We start from the raw sequence: 16,224 nt of genomic DNA on the forward strand, positions 1-16,224 counted from the left end.
TTATTTCATAGTTTGGTTGATGGACAAATAGCAGAATTAATAAATCAAATATAAAAACTGAAGAATTCAGCATGTCAATTCTCCAAAAAAAAGTTAAAAAGGAAAGGAATTGAGAAGTTTGGTTTGGTGATTTGTGATCGCCGGAAAGAGCAAATTTAAGAAAAATATTGTAGGTCAAGTTGAAGGTTGAAGCGGACAAAATCTTCCTCTTCCACATCTCTATGGAAGCTGCAAGGTTAAACTCTAGCCATGACCAAGAGTGAGAAAACTCCCAAGGTTTCAAGATTTTATTTTTTTTTGTATTAAAGTATAAAAAAGAAGTTATGTGGCAAGTTTTGGATCACGCGATCCACAGGTTGGTCATAGACCTAATTTATCCAATATTCGCCGAAACTTCTCAAATTTAATCCAAAAATGTGATCCAAGTGACAATTTTACCTATGACTGGTCACATGAAATATATAAAATGTGATGACATCACCCAGAGGTCCTAAATTGAAAAAAAAAATAGTTCGACTAAATTGGTTAAAAAAAGTGATGAAGGACGAATTCGATCTTAGCCTAAAACCTTCATTAGGAGAACTAGTGAAAAAGGAAATTCCAAAATACTCAAAAGAATCTCCTCGAACTGAAAGCGAAAGTTGTCCAACTTCGCTAAGACTTGAAAGCTCCAGTCCTTGTAAAAAAATATTTTGCTACTAGTTTTCTACTATCAAATAATAATCCACTTACTTTTACTGTCCGGTTCCGGTTCTCATCACCTACCAACTTTCCTCCTTTCCGTTACGTCTTATATTTCTGCTTCCACTCCAAAACCACTCTGGCTATGTACAAATTGTTTATGTTCGATAGAAGCAAAACAATTTACAAACCTTAAATTCCCCAAATCTTTCAAACCCTTGGAACTCTTGTTGATGGAAAGTCGGGAATATTCACAAGTAAATGCGGTAGAGGCAAACGACGACGCAGCAGCGGATTCGTTATTCCAGAAGCGACGCTGCTGTTTCTGCTTCTCATGGCGTTCCAACCGGTCTTCAACTCCGGCCGTCGGATTAAACTGGTGGCAAAGGGCCCGGTCCCTTGAGATTAATCCAAGCCCCGAGAATTCATTCTGGGCCCGGGGGATCAGCGCTCTTAAGAAAATCCGGGAGTGGTCGGAGATAGCTGCCGGTCCGAGGTGGAAGACTTTTATCCGGCGGTTCAGCCGGACAGGGCGGCGGAGGAATAATAATAATAACTTTGGCTGTAATTACCAATATGACCCTCTGAGTTACTCCTTGAACTTCGACGAAGGGACGGGGCAAAATGGTGATTTCGATGACGGAGAAGAGGATTATTATGGCCTGAGGAATTTCTCGGTTAGGTACGCGACGGTTAATCCGGCGTCGGCTAAGGCCTCCATGGACCTCGACAAAGACGGGCCCAATTTCGTTTAACGTGCGCTGGAATTGCTATTGTGCGCATGAGGTGTTTACAGCTCAGGATGATTATTTTGGTGTGCGTCTTATAAATGATTTTTTTGGGTAATTATTAGTGATTATGGTAAATTAATTTATGTGTTTTTGGTTTAGTGTAGATAGGGTTTGTTTCCTGTTTTTGTTTCTTTTTTTTTTTGGTTAATTAATTTGATTTGTTTTGTGACTTTTGAAGGTATAATTGGAAGGTGGTTGGCGTGTACAAATAATGAAAGTGAAGTCCTAAATGATGCGTGATGTTTTTGAATAAAATTTCCTCTTTTTTTGGGTTTAAATTTTTGTTTACTTGTTGGAGACAATAAATTGATGTAGATAGGAGATTTGTAAGTGGTGATTAGTCAAAACTAAGCAAATTGAAGCCTTTTAAGTTTCATTTAGTTGGTGAACTTATATGTTCTGGTTTGATCTTGTTCACTTCTTAAATTTAGAACATCCAGCTAGATTTAAGTAGGATCACTAAAACAAAAAAAAAAAAAAAAGAAAAAGCATTGATTAATAGATCTAGGTGGGGAAATTCTTAATTTTATTTCTAGGTGGTGGAATTCGTTATAATTTAGGGTACTTTTATTGGGAGTTAATTTTTTTTTTTAAAAAAGCAAAGATATTTTCTCTACAATCCAAAAATCTTTGCGAATTGTTTGGATAGAGTATTATTTGAAATAATTACTGTAGCACGTTTTGTGATGTGATGTATGTGAGATAAAAAAGGTGGTTGGAAATATAAAAAGGTGGATTGAAAAATATGTTTATGATGCGAGTGAAATATTATTTGGGATAATTTGTTATCCAAACAAACCAACACGGTTATTAGGTATTATGTAAACAAAAGCATGGTTATTAGGTATTATGCAAACAAAAGCATAAAAAAAAAATTAATGGCGACTATAAAATTAAACATGGTCATTAGGTATTAGGCAAACAAAAGCATAAAAAAATTAACTCGTTGAAAACCCATGTTTCTTTTCTTACATATTTCACTTCAATTGGATTTGAATATATAAAGTGCGGGTGTAGGGTATTTCTCTTCAATTGGACTTGAATTTGTAAATTAATGGGTCCAGCTTACATACTGGATATCATGTTAAATTCTCTTCTATTTTTGACATGGTATGAGTGAAGTAAATTCTCTTCAATTTTTGACATGGTACGAGTGAAGCCATGTATCATGGCATGACTCTTTAACTTTTTCTCATAATAGAACGGTCCTTGCTGTAAGTACAATGATACGATGCATGAAGAAATACTGAGTGTGATTGGAAAGTAATATTATTTTCAAATATTATTTTGCTTACATCATAATTATAATTCCTAATCAATTTTTTGTCTTCTCAATAACTTTTTTATCTCATAGATATCATATAAAAAAAGTGTTACCGTAACTATTTCAAATAATCTCTTATCTAAGCTTAAATAAAGGCATTATTTAACTCTGTCTATGATTTAGAAGGCATGAATGGTTTTTTTTGGAAAAATATTGCTATCCTAGTTTAGTAATGGATAAACAATCAATACGCATGAGGGCATTTTTGGTATTAAATTATAATTTTTGGCCATTAAAAATATTAATGTCGTTTCATAAGAGGTGCAAAATGTGAATTATCAACCGTCGATAGGGTAAACTGTGACTACCCCAACCACAAGGGTGAAGTGTGATTAACCCTAATTTTTTTTTTTTTGTGATTAACCCTAATTTTTTTGAAAGCAAAACAAGTAAATTTCATTAATCAAGCAGGTAACAAAATCTTTGTTACATTTGCCAAGTTATGAGTCTTAGTCAAAACATTTCTATCTATTTTAACTAGATAGATAGTAGCAAACACTTGGCTAATACATAAAATATCTTCTAAAATGGACCTAATTGTAGGGGGATATTTAGGGGGATCCATTAGGGTTTGATGATTAACCCTAATTCAAAACTAAAAATTTTGTTAGTTCACTTCAGATTTGACACTTCATCTCCTCATTTGGTGATAGTTAGGTGGGGGAATGTCATTGTAGGGTCTAGGAGAGTCTTAGTTCAATGAAACCTTGACTGGGGGACTAGAGTCTAGTTGTACCTAGTATTTCCATAGCAACTATGGTTAAATGCAACATTAATTTAGGACCCAAGATGTATTAAAGTTTCTGAGTTCAAGTATCAGTGTATATGTGAGGTTTAATCTAATTCTATCTTGCTGTTCATACAATTTTTTATTAATGAATTTTTGTTAACCATCGTTAATGTTTTCATTGATCCTGTTATTATGGTTAATTGTAATAATGTTATCCAAAAGACAACGAAACAGATTTACGTTGATGGATGGAATTCCTTGTGTCATCTCAAAGGGACCTTGTTATTATCGAAAACAGGATCAATTTTGATTAGCCCACCAAACAAAACCAAAAAAAAAATAAAAAGTGAGTTTGGGATAATGAGCACAAAAGATTGGCTGAGTGGATATTCCTTTTTGAAGCACTAATCAATGAACATTAAGTGGAAATTGACTTGTCCCCTTGGCACAATGTGCCTATCTATTGATTATCTTTAATTTTTCAAGGTCTCAATCTCAAAAGTTCAAGGGCAGACGGAGGATTTGTCTACCACTTTTCTGAGCATTAATGGGCTTGGTGCTCCACTTAACTTAGTATAATAAAAAGAGAAAACTTGATTGCTGGTAGGCTATTCATGAGCTGGTATTATCATCGGTTCAACGCACCGTTTTTTAAGTGTATCATTTAAATTAAAAGTTACAGCATTTTTTTTTTTTTAATTTTAGTGCAAGAGGAAGGGTTAGAACTTGAGCCCTCTCACTTACACTCCCTCTCTCCGATCCATTCAAATCATTCCTTCCCCTTAAAGTTACAGAATTCGGTAAAATAAAACCCATCTAAAAATAACTTATCAGCGATAGCAAAATTATCAATCTTCGAGTATTCACTGTAATCCAATAAGCCTTCAAAACAACATCCCACAAGTTACTAAACAACTTGACAGAAAGGAGCTTCAGATTGTCTAAACATAGTTTTTTCTGGGCTGAAGATTGTCAACTTGTATTAATAAGTAGGATTCTTCTAGGAAGATAAGTAATTTTGTCTGTAATAGTTCAAATTTTTAAGGTTGACATATCGTGAATTCAGAGGTTGGATGATAGCGTTAGATTTTGAATATGAGTTCCTCCTCTTTTGTATGCTTATTTTGTGCTCTTAGGATACAGAATAGATAAAGCACCTAATAAATATGACATGATTTAACATGTTTATAACTAGTTTATGCATCTTATCTCCATTACGTATGCATCTTATCTTCATTAATCTCGTTCTAACAAAGACAGTTGCTTCCACTGCTATGGAATCAGCACATGCAAGAATTTTTTTTTTCCTATTTATTTTTTCACTAATCCTTTACAGCCTGCTTCTACCTACTAATGTTCCTACACTATTGGTATCTCCAGAATAATGGTTTCCACCTAATTTAGGGTGCGTATGATAAAAATGAAATCTAAAATTTTAAATCTGAATTCATTAAATTATGAAGTACTAAATCTAATATATTTGAGTGTATATTACATTAAATGATAATTGAATAACTTATTACTTAGACCCTATTTGATAATTTAATTCAGTGCTTGAACTTAATAGATTCAAATTTTAACATGTTCAGAAGCGTTTGATAACCAAAAATTGAATATATGAATTAATTAAGTAACACTGATTTTCTAGGCAAAACTTGCTCCAAAAAAAATGATAAGTGAATGTGATATATACTTAAATGTATCATATTTAGTATTTAACAGTTCAATAACTTAATAAATTCAGATTTCATATTTCAGATTTTAGACTACAATTTTATCAAACACACCCTTATTGTTTGGAGTAAATTTTGTTTAGAAAATTCAGTGATAATTAATTAATTCAGATATTCTATTTTTTATTATCACATACGTCTGAACATGTTAAGATCTGAATCCATCGAATTTAACGCTGAATTGAGTTATCAAATACGGACTTAGTTCAAGTGTTCAACTTTAAGCGTCGGACATTATGAACATTGACCCTGCTTTTATTGACGCAATAAAAGCATTTAAAGGAGATCTATGCAAACCAATACGAACGAAATTGACCCTACTTCATGACTCAGCTATCTGGCGGATATGCTCGCCAATGTCAGCCCTTTAGCACGGGATTCTCAACCAAAAAGGACAAATTTAAAAAAGCAATTGAATAAGAGTTTGTTATTAGCTACTTCACACAAGAATTTAGCTAAGGACGAAAGATGAATTTAACTACTTCATACTGAAATTTAATTTATCTAAATAAGCACTTCTTGTCAATTACTTTATACTTGAATTTAGCTAAAGCTGAAACATGAATTTAGCTATTTCATACTTGAACTTAATTCAACTAAATAAGGGTTTTGTTTGAGATGATTCCTCAACTAACCAAAATAAACATGTACACCATTTGGTGTTCATTAAAGTTTTGAGTTTAGCTCAAACTTTACCTAAGTAGTGTTAAATCAACAATTTATACGTAAAATAACTCACACTACTCGAACTTCACTTGGTAAACAGACTAGTTACTGCTAAATGTAATTTTAAACTAAATAAAATAAACAAACAAAATTTTCTTTCATTTTTTTGAAAAATAAATAAACAAACTTAACAACTAGAGTATTCAATTTGATTACACTCATGTACACTCTTATGGTGCTTTAAGACATCACAAGCAAATGATTAGTTTTGTTGACTTAATTTCATTTTTCTAAGGAAAAATGTTATTTACACTCCATTTTTTATTAATTGCACTCCCAACATTTGTTTTATTATATAGTCTAATAAATGAAAATCATATGATCAAAATAATAGTGAAAGTGTGATTAACAAAAATGGGATTACGAATAACATTTCCCTTTTTTAAGTAAATGAAGAATCCGGCCATAGAAATAGTAAGATTAGGTTCTTTGTTTATTTGCATATCTATTGTATCAATATCGTTACCAAATTTTTTGAACCGAAGTTGTTAATATTATGCCACACATTGAGCTACAACAATGAACAGGTAATCATCCCCTTGGCCTTTTAAAGGTTCGCTCAGAAAAGTAGAATGTTAATTTCGCCCTATCCAGCTTCATAACCAAAACTTGGGGGCCTATTTGTTTAGTTGTGCATATTTATTAGTTATTATATATTTTTCATATTCTGCTTCTCTTAAGGTCTTGTGTCTATCATGACAGATAGCGGAATGACAATTATTCAAGGTCCTATGGAGGTCTTGGTTTTGCAGTAGAACACGACCTATCATAACTAATGACTAATTCCAGATAATAAAATTACTTCAGAATTGATTATTCACCTCTCATAACTATATGGATTAGTCTACTATGCACTGACAGTGTACGCACTGTCATGCTTAGATGATAAAAGATAAAGGAAAATTACTTAAAATAGGACTTAGGAAAACTAAGTTTAGACTTGAGAGAAGCATAAAGCAATCCTCAAATATTTATTTCGAATACAATTTTGCACCTAATATGCAATTAACTTTAATCCCACTTTGCTCCATCATCCTATGCAATATCAACTATGATAATCACACTAACTGCATATCATATAGATTTGCAATTTGGCATATTAATATAGGGTTAGAAGATAATGCTTCTGTCCTACAAAAGAGATAAACATAGAAGTTGAAGGTTTTCTCATTTCCATCCCGCCAGTAATGTGTCATGCACGTCATAACTTCAGCCTTAATGTCTGAACTATGAAGCATTGTCATAAGCAAGTTGAAATTTGCTCCATGATTGGAATCTCAAGTGCTTTCTTTTCCCCTTCCCTTTGTAAGGCTTACAATCCCTCTTGATTCTTGAACCAAAAGAAATTCGTTCCCCAATTACTCAAGCACCATCAGAAAGGGCCTAAGTGAAAATTACAAAATAGAGCTATAACTCCTTTATACATTTGAATTTGGAGCATTCAATATAAGTAGCCACTGATGCAGTTTTGAGTGCCAAGTTACAGATATACCAAATTCACATAAGACTTGCTATTTACATCATTTCGGGCAAGTCTTTGTTATAGTGCCATCTCTTAATGGAGGTCAGTATGGTTAACAGGAATAACAAGATTTTAAGAACAAACCTTTCTGCTATTCATTGACTTGATGCCCAGCAGAATATCACCCACAATCCATGGAAAGCCCAAGCACTTAGCACTTCCTTCGGAATATGTTGGATGGTAGGTGACATGATACCATGCTGATGCCAGTTTCATTTGCTCGGCTGCTCTGCAACTGCTCTCAAACCAACTTCTAGCCTCCTTCTGCAGGCTTTTGATAGCCACTAAGATGCGGTCTTTCAATTCAAAGTATCGCCTATTGTCCCGTTGCAAATACATCGACTTATTACGCAAGTTTCCAGTCAGTATCTCCTCTTCAGTCTCTGCTCCATAATAGGTCAGCAAGGTGCTGATTTTGTCCACGTACATCTCTTTGTGACATTGAGCAGTTCCAAGGAAGTACTCATAACCGTCAATCAGAAGCTCATCATCATAAGCGTCTTGGACAATCTTGGCTGAGAAAACAAAGCTTGACTTCCCAGGAACTCTAGATGCAATTGTGGCACGGTAAAGTTTACCCAAAGCTCCTTGTGACGTATACATAGGTTTGTCCCACCTTTCCATAAAATCTGGAAACTCTCTAGGTTTCAAAAACCTAGGCATCTCAGCTGGAGTCCCTGTTTTTGCAAAATCAACAGCCATAGAATGCAGTGTAGCTAACTGAAGACATTTTGGACTCAAAGCTTTATCTGGTTCACGATCTGCATGTATCAGATGAGCAGTAGAGATGGTGCCCAGGGTATCACTGATCATGTAATCAACAAAAAAACTTTGAATTTCCTGCAAGTATCAAGAGGAAGAATTAATAGCAAGGCAGTTAAAAAAATAGACCATTACAAGCAAATTAACTCTAGAAAGTTACCTCTAAGGTGACATCATGATCCACAATACGCTTTCTACGATCAATGTAATGCATGGGTGTCACTGTTTGAAAGGGGATGAGATTTTCATCCCAGCTCACAAAATACAAGTCACCATCAAGATCACCTCCAGAGCATTCATTTGGATGAGGCCTGCAACATGAAAGTTTTCAAGCACGAACCTTTGATTTTGAGTGACAGATGATGAAAAGCTCTAAAGCATGCTTTGACCAACTCGTGTTACATATAACAGAAGGGATACAGGAACCATTCATAACTCAAGATTCTTTCTAATAAGCTGCACAAGAAGCACCCATATGACAAAAGGTGTTGAATAATCAAGTCAAGCAGAAAATGAGCAAGTGATTAGTTGACTTAAAATAAGGTCATGCAACTTCAGGATTCGAATTCATATTGCACAGAGCAATGTTTTACAGACAGAATAAGAAAGGGAACTTAGTCTCCATATGCAGCAAAGCACATTAGTCAATTTATGTTTATCATATGATTATTCTAAAACAAAGATTCTCCACATGCCTAATTACATGGTAAAATATATAATCGCTGCAAAAGAAGCAGCAGACGATGTTAACAATTCCTGCAACTTCAGCTCATATAAAAGCTAGCCCAAGCTATGTGCATACTATCAAATAAGCACAGTAGTGATGACCGACCGAGCTACATATGAAGAATCAGCTGACATAAGACTAGTAAATGCTAGCGAGTCTGCATGTGATCTTGCAGCAAGGAAAAAAGGTTTTATGTTTCATGATAACAAACAAAACAAAGAGAAAAAGGTTTCTGACAAATGGCCAATGCTGACTATTCAAGCCAAGTAACTGTTAGTTGTGAATGGGGATCATGTTGTGACTAGGTGGCTCCTCGAGCCATCAAGTCCTCTTTCACAAGGTGATCTACCAAAGCCCAGCAACCCCAGATGCCAGTATGAATTTTGTGATTAGCTCACAGAAATGTTAGAGCAAAGACATTGCAACCATGAATTTTAACGGACTAATTGATTTTGAGGATATCTTCCAGTTAGTTAAGATCCAACTCAGTGGCCTTTAGAAACAATCAACCAATTATAGAGCTCCCAAAGAAGTGGAACAATATGTTGTGAGCTGTGACAAAAATCGCATCAACATTAGGAATGAGGATAAGATATGCGTACCTTACACCCTTCAAGGGAAATAAAATGCAATCCACCATACCCCTTTCCTGTAAAGAGAACTCATAAACAGCCTCAAGGACCCTAACATCCCCTGGGTGAAGACACGGGTTCTTCGTCACTACAACCTTCCCTTTAACTATCGCTGTTGTCTCATCCACCTTCTGAAAGAAACTCTGTTCACCAATTTGTAACTCAGTCTTAGTCATGGTTATACGGATATAAACCTGTCCATAGTCCAAAATTCCTGTTTCATCTAGGCACCCTAGGAGGACCCGACCCTTGGGAACAAATATGCGGCACCTGCTTCTTAAATCAGAAAGCTGGTTTTCACGATGAGACTGAAGTATCATTGAAAGATAAGGCTCTATTTCAGGCTCAAAACCTTGACGCAACATTCTAACTACAATGCTTTTTGTCTCATTCACACCCATGCTTGCTAGAACATCTAATGCTGCCTCTCGATGTGTCAACATCTTGTCCAGCAGATGTAGTTGCTCATCTTGCATTGCCAGAAAAACTTGGTCCTCTACACCCAAGGTAGACAAAAGGGTAATAATCTCCCGATTTAGATAGCAAGGCATGGCCTCACTCCACTTGGTTACATTTAGCATCCTGTTTTTTGATTCAAATTTAAGCATACTACTACGTAAAGAAAGCTTCCTGAAGGAGTATCGGTCAACAGCTATCACACCTTTATAGCCTCCATAGCGTATTTGAAATGCTGAGGGGGTATAATTTAATCCACACTTTTGGGCAACCTGTCTAGCAAAACCTTGGGAAATCTTTCCAATACCATCTGAGAAGCAATAATTCTCTCCATCAGTAGTCATTTCTATATCAGGAATAACCTCAACTTGCTGAGGTGGTACTTCTAGAGTTTGCAAAGAGGAGCTGAACAGCTGACCCATTCTTGCAGCACATTTTGACACGCTTCGGATCTTGTTGAAGCAGCCCATCCAGTCTCTTATATCCTCTGCTCTCAAATTTTCATTAGAAGCAAACATCCAAACTGAATTGGAGCGTAGTTGACTAGCTGAAAAGGCCAGGAAAAGGAATCGTTTCTCACCAATGACAATCCCATCTTTGAGGATTGACAAGATTCTGTGATAGATGTTTGTTTTGTAATTCTTGGCAAACAAACCTCTCCCAAAACTTGTATTTACAACACTAGGAGAAAGTTTACCCCAGTCTTCTTCAACAAAAGTTACTCTCAAGAAATCCGAAGCATATGAAGCAAAGTTCTTCACGATGTAGTTTGAGGTTTCCAGTTCAGGACCCAAGCAGTAGACTTTTGATGGTGTTACAAGCACTCTATGACAAGTCATCATGTTATTATTTTTTGGCCGACCATAAGATGATGAACGAAGATTGCTAGCATTTTCACCCATAACATGTAACCTCTTGTTGATGAATGACACAGGATCATAACACATAGTCTCCAGCTTATGCATTTTCTGAAGAATTGACATCGCAATATCCATATCTAAACCACTAAGCACCTCCATCAGCTCACTGTTGACTGCACCAAGACTAAGCTTTTGGGTATGAACCAGGGAATTAAGCTGGAAAAGGATCTCATATGTAATTTTGATATCTGAACAACATTTCACTAGTGGAACTAGCTCAGATGTGGTGGAAAACTGTTCTCCTTCTTCCAGAGTTAGTTCTAAGAAAAACCTACTGCAGTACGGCAGATTGGTGAACAAGTCCAATCCTGACAACCCTTCCTCAATTTCCAAACAAAGCGATGATGAATATCCAATTGACTTTATACTGGAAAAGTCAGTTGTCCGAACCCAGATGAAGTCAAAATCCTCCTTGCAAGTATGATACCTATCAGCACTGAATTTTGCAGCAACATTGGGTCCAGAAAATTTTTGGTATATTTTTGGCGCATGTTTAAGCTGAAAAAGGACAAAAAATAGGACTTGAGGTAAAATAACACATTAAGGTCATTCTATATTTTCTATTTGAAAATCTACATGGAGATATCGGAACTGCATCCATCAGAAGATTAATTTGTGTCTTCAAAACAGATGCACCCATTATATCATTTGAGATACAAAAATGGACAGATCACAGATGGGAGAAACAAATCTAATGTAAAATCTATATCTATCAGAAGATTAATTTGTGTCTTCAAAACAGGTGCACCCATTACATCGTTTGAGATACAAAAAGGGACAGATCATAGATGGGAGAAATAAATCCCATGCAAAACCTATATCTATCAGAAGAATAATTTGTGTTTTCAAAACAGATACACGCACTACATCGTTTGAGATACAAAAAGGGACAGAACATAGACGGGGGATATAAATCTCATGCACACCTAATTTTTCTTTGTATAAGCAATGCAGGTCATACTATATCCACTTTTGTTCCATATGACTCTTTAAGTTCACTCCTTGTACCTTTCAGAACATTTGATTCTTTCCATGCAATAGCAGTAATTCTGGAATCTCATCTTGTTAGTGATCCAAAAAATGACTTCATTACAAATAAGCATTTTAGAAAATACAAACATTCAAGGAGTACACACTGATTTACAAGGAGAAGCAAACAGTGTTGCTCCAAAACCAACTGATTCAACAAATCAGATGCATTATTCTGTTGCAGCTTAGCACATGGAGATTTTATTCCAGCATGCTCATAAAGAAGGTAGTAAAAGTGCTGATCTCACAATTTTTTGGAGTTCATCCAACCAGAATTTGACTATCTTTGGACCACATGTATGCATTTTTCTTCTTTTCAAAACAAACAATGAATTGACAAATATCAAAAGCAGGCATCCCTTTTGACCCTTTTTTTCTCCTGAAAATACCACAGTGTTGATACTTCTGTTATTGCATGCTCAACTCACGCAATTTGAGATCCAAACTTAAAAGGTCACTTCATTGTGCTTTTGGTTAAAGGTACGCCAGTAATTCAGGCAAACATGTCTAGAGAAGTAATGGTTAAGGGGGGAAAAACAAGAAACTTGGGATGGAGAGGTCACAGTTCTGACATTCTTAACTACTATCGTATTCTGTAATGATAAGCAATTCAGACCACAATTTTTAAACAAGATGATAATCTCAGCAAGGACTATGTTGCTTGCTTATAATGCAATCAGATCATTTCAAACTGAGTCAGAAAGTCCATAAAAAGCATTTATTTGCAATTACAATTGTCAGCTTGCAGCAGCGAACACCGGAGGGAGCTTTTAGCATCCACCACAATAATTTTCATAAACTTACAGAAACTTGATGGATTGCATTAGCCTTTTTGCACTATGCCCCTTTTTCTTCTTAGTCTCTCTCTCTCTCTCTCTCTCCTTTTCTATTTTTTTTTTTAGTTAAAATACCATCTAGACATCTTACTTCTCTTCGTTATGCTGAAGGCAGAGGAATATAGTCAAAGAGAGACATGAAATGTAAAGCAAAGCTTTAGAATCTTGACCACCAGGGTTTTTCCTGTAAAATGACTTATCAAAGAGACAAAAGGCCACTGAAAAAGCCAAAGATCCAAGCAGAGCTCTAGATAAGCACCAAGTCCAGAAACCGTACTCCCCAACAAACTAAAAAACAATCAATTTTGCATTCAAACAAAAGCTCCTTACACTAGAAAGGTATGTGAAGATAAAGAGGGCATAACCTAATCAAAAGGAAAAGAAAAAAAAAAGGGAATAAAGTAGAAAACTTTTCAAAAAATTCCATTACCACTTGGCTCTTCCATAAACTAACAACTGCTGAAATATGCTAATAAAATAAACAAATAAAACAATTAAGCCAAATTAGGGAAAAAAAAAAAGAAAAAACAGCGAAGCTAAGTTAGTAGCAACAATCTAGGACAAAAAATCATAACCCAGAAAAAAAAAATCAAACATGAAACTTTGAATCAACAAAGAAACAAAAATCAAAAGAAAGTTAGGAATCGCAAATAGGAATAGAAATATACCTTTAGAAGAACTGCATTGGGATTCTGGTCATTCAAACAGCACCCACAGCTCTCCAAGACATCACCAAACTGTACTTCCAGCTTATAACACTCGCCACCATGACTCAACCAAAACTCAAGAATATTCCTTTCAGGCATAATCCAAACTTTAACACCATCCCACCTCTCCAAAACAGACATGCAATCATTTCTCAGCAAAATCCCCGTACGCAAAACCCCATTCTTAATCCTAAGCTTGGAGTCAACCGGCCTGAAGATCACCTCATCAATTGAATGTGATAACCTCAGATGAGACCCTTTGAAGAAAAGCTTTCCTTTTTCTGATAAAGATAGACATTTGATCTTGGCTTCAAGGGTCTCAAACTGGACTTTCCCATGACCTCTGGACTTCCAATTTTTGTGCTCTGAGAAGATTTCAATAGCAAAGACTGTATCTTCTCCGATTGTTGATTGAAAGAAAGCTAAGAGGTCCTTGGCATTGGCTGATTGGGGTATGTTCTGGACTCTCACTGTTGCCGTGGTTCTCTCTTCCACAGCCATGGTGGAGTGGAGGAGCCCAAAAGGTTGATGCCTAGGAATGGTACACAAGAAATACGTATGGGTTTTGGCCTGAGATATAGCTACACTATTTAGTTGTTCTTGGCAAATACTTGTGAGGAATGGGATTCAGGTAAAATTTAAAAAAAAAAATCATTTTTCTCAGCCATGGTGGATTAGAGGCTAGCAGCAGGAGCGAGTAGCGAGGGGTAGGAGAGGAGTGGGGACGGCCGGGGTGGTGGCGGAGATGTGGTCTATTGGTGGTGGGCTGAGGGAAAGGCGGGCCGAGGAAGGTGGTGATAGAACCGCCGTCAGTTGGAGACTTTGAGGTGGGCTGAAGGCAGGATGAAGAGTTTTGACCTTTTTTTACCCCTTTTTCACATGGACGGCGGTTTAGGTACTGTTGGCCTAAATCCGATTAGATGCTACTGGTATATACAAATAAATTTGAATATATTGATTAAAATTATATAAATGTACATCATATAATATAGAAAATACAATAAGTAGATAATATAAAACATCATCTGCCTGGTATATAAGAAAAAACTGAGATTTATGGTTTATCTCTTCTCTCCTCACGTGGCTTCCATAATATTTGACAATAGCTCAAATATTCCTTGCAAATTGTGGTTGAGCCCTTTTCTTTCTTGGCAATTTTTTTTTTGTCAGACTTTTTCAAGTAAAGCAATTAAACCTAATCCCAAAGTCCACCTCAAAAGCCGGCAACTCTTGAGGCAACCTTGGGGACTTAACTACCCAACCCTCAAACCCCTTAGAATCGACGTGGGACAACGGGAAGGTTGGAAAGGAAGCTTCTACTAGACCTTAACTAAGACCCACTTACCCCAGAATTCCCCCCGACTTACGTCTTTCTTGGCAATTGAGGTATAATATTTTGCCTCTTTCTCTTGTTACGTGACTTCTTTAGTATTTGACAAGTGACATGCTTCTAGCTCAAATACTCCTTGCAAATTGCGATGGAACCCTTTTCTTTCTTGGCAAAAACTTGTGTAGGCTTGGTCTACAGCCCACCTGTAGACCAATTGGTACACAATTTGCCACGTAATAAATATTCAAAGTTGCACAATTTTCATTCTTGGCTTAACCGTGGTTAACCTTCCTCACCAATCTCTCTATTCTTGGTTTTTTTTTTCTTTTTCCTTCATTTCTTAGATATGTAGAAACCAAAATCTGAGTCTTAGCACAATTTTCCAACGCAAACATTTCTTCCACAAATTCCATCTCGCTTTGTATCGTCTCCAAATTGAATTTTTTTTCAAAAAAAAAGAAGAAAAAAATTCCAAACCCCCAATCTTTGATACTTTCTTTTTCTTTTGATTTATGGTCAGGTTTGTTTTAATAATATTGGGTGTACAAGTGGGTTTTATTCAAAACTTATAAGGCTTAAAAATAATTCGAAATCCTAACCGTATGTGTTGGTTGAAAGAAAGAAAGAAGACACTGAGGAAAAAGGCAGTGGCTGTAGGTTTGGTGGTTTCAATGGAACTAAAGGAGAAGTTTCTCCGGTCTGTCAGGAAAGAATGTAGGTTTTGGGGTTGGAAAGGAAAATGGGTTTCTAAACAAAGGGGCAATACGAATGGCTATTCATATTCCTTGCAGATGTTGCTTCCTCCACCGAAATAGACGCTAAATGGTGATGGCGGTACTGTGGTCAATGTTTTAAAAATCGGACCGTTAATTGAATCGATGAAGTAAAAGGGTCGAGATTCAATCGGTCGGACCGGTTCGACCTCGGTTCAATGAATTTTTTTAAAAATTATTTATATAAATATATATGTACAAAATAAGACATGTAATGGATTAATTTAATACTTTATATGATGAAAGGTTTACTATTTTTTAATAACTTGGATTTTTTAAAAATAAATTTTTTAAATTATATGTTAAAACAAATAAATTTCATCTCGATTTCAATTATGTCTAAATCCAATCCAAAAATATCACAATATTTTGAAATTATACAAAATTCACGTCTATGAGAATTTAGATATTGTGAACTTAAATTTTAATTTACGTTTTAGATATTGCAATTTAAAAAAGGAAGTTTGGAGTTCAAAGGAAGTCAAGAAAATCGAAAATAGAAATGTAAACTTGATAAGAAACAAAAAATGAGATAAAAGTGAGTG

At 35.5% G+C, this 16,224-nt stretch overlaps 2 protein-coding genes across 2 annotated transcripts; one reads left to right on the plus strand and one right to left on the minus strand.

The window, feature by feature from the left end:
- Positions 1 to 914: 914 nt before the first annotated feature.
- On the plus strand, positions 915 to 1,436 carry LOC113741606 (uncharacterized). The gene has a single exon (XM_027269170.2). It carries the CDS (start codon positions 915 to 917, stop codon positions 1,434 to 1,436), a length of 522 nt encoding a protein of 173 aa, XP_027124971.1.
- A 5,943-nt stretch (positions 1,437 to 7,379) lies between these two features.
- On the minus strand, positions 7,380 to 14,421 carry LOC113742879 (RNA-dependent RNA polymerase 2). Its single transcript, XM_027270892.2, has 4 exons — positions 13,538 to 14,421; positions 9,599 to 11,502; positions 8,430 to 8,580; positions 7,380 to 8,347 (listed from the first exon to the last, which is right to left on the minus strand). Exons 1-4 carry the CDS (start codon positions 14,075 to 14,077, stop codon positions 7,580 to 7,582), a joined length of 3,363 nt encoding a protein of 1,120 aa, XP_027126693.1. The 5' UTR covers positions 14,078 to 14,421; the 3' UTR covers positions 7,380 to 7,579.
- Positions 14,422 to 16,224: the final 1,803 nt, after the last annotated feature.

This window comes from Coffea arabica, chromosome 4e (genome assembly GCF_036785885.1).
Source record: "Coffea arabica cultivar ET-39 chromosome 4e, Coffea Arabica ET-39 HiFi, whole genome shotgun sequence".
In the NCBI taxonomy this organism is placed as follows: Eukaryota; Viridiplantae; Streptophyta; class Magnoliopsida; order Gentianales; family Rubiaceae; genus Coffea; species Coffea arabica.